Source organism: Numida meleagris, unplaced genomic scaffold, assembly GCF_002078875.1.
Source record: "Numida meleagris isolate 19003 breed g44 Domestic line unplaced genomic scaffold, NumMel1.0 unplaced_Scaffold1229, whole genome shotgun sequence".
In the NCBI taxonomy this organism is placed as follows: domain Eukaryota; kingdom Metazoa; phylum Chordata; class Aves; order Galliformes; family Numididae; genus Numida; species Numida meleagris.
Window position 1 is genome coordinate 1 of NW_018363017.1, and position 1,146 is coordinate 1,146.

Below are 1,146 nucleotides of genomic sequence, written 5' to 3' on the forward strand. Positions count from 1 at the left end.
GGGTTGACCTGGTCAACGTCCCCATTGAGTTATGGGTCCCAATGGGTTGACCTGGTCAACATTGCCATGGGTCGCAGTGGGTTGAGCTGGCAGACATCCCCATGGAGCAGTGGGGTGTTCTCTATGGGTTGACCAAGCCAACATCTCTATGGGATTTCCCCACGGAGTCTGGGTTCACGTTGGGGCTCACGTTGGGGTTCACGTTGGCGTTGTTGGGGTTCATTTTGGGGTTCACGTTGGCGTTGTTGGGCTTCATGTTGGGGTTCACGTTGGCGTTGTTGGGGTTCACGTTGGGGTTCATGTTGGGGTTCACATTGGTGTTGTTGGTGTTCATGTTGGGGTTCCTGTTGGGGTTCACGTTGGGGTTCGTGTTGGGGTTCATGTTGGCGTTCACATTGGTGGTGTTGGTGTTCACGTTGGGGTTCACGTTGGGGTTCACGTTGGGGTTCATGTTGGGGTTCACATGGGCGTTGTTGGGGCTCATGTTGGGCTTCATTTTGGGGTTCACATTGGTGTTGAGCTTCACATTGGGGTTCATGTTGGGGTTCATGTTGGGCTTCCTCTTGGGGTTCATTTTGGGGTTCACATTGGGGTTCACATTGGCATTGCTGGGGTTCATGTTGGGGTTCATTTTGGGGTTCACACTGGGCTTCCTCTTGGGGTTCATTTTGGGGTTCACATTGGGGTTCACACTGGCGTTGCTGGGGTTCATGTTGGGGTTCGTTTTTGGGTTCACATTGGCATTGTTGGGGTTCATGTTGAGGTTCACGTTGGCGTTGAGGTTCCCATTGGGGTTCATGTTGGGGTTCACATTGGCACTGTTGGGGTTCACGCTGAGGTTCACGTTGGGGTTCACATTGGGGTTGGGGTTCATTTTGGGGTTCACGTTGGGGTTCACATTGGCGTTGCTGGGGTTCATATTGGGGTTCATTTTGGGGTTCACATTGGCATTGTTGGGGTTCATGTTGGGGTTCATGTTGGGGTTCACGTTGGCGTTGTTGGGGCTCATGTTGGGCTTCATTTTGAGGTTCACATTGGCATTGTTGGGGTTCATGTTGGGCTTCATTTTGGGGTTCACGTTGGCGTTGAGGTTCACATTGGGGTTCACGTTGGGCTTCCTCTTGGGGTTCACTTTGGGGTTCACAT

General features: G+C 52.4%; 1 protein-coding gene across 1 annotated transcript; it reads right to left on the reverse strand.

Moving 5' to 3' along the window:
• Positions 1-121: 121 nt before the first annotated feature.
• LOC110390526 (circumsporozoite protein-like) lies at positions 122-1,131 on the reverse strand (the record flags this gene model as incomplete). The annotated part of the gene is made up of 1 exon (XM_021381912.1): positions 122-1,131. A coding segment is annotated over one exon (1,010 nt), but the record flags the coding sequence as incomplete, so codon positions are not given.
• Positions 1,132-1,146: the final 15 nt, after the last annotated feature.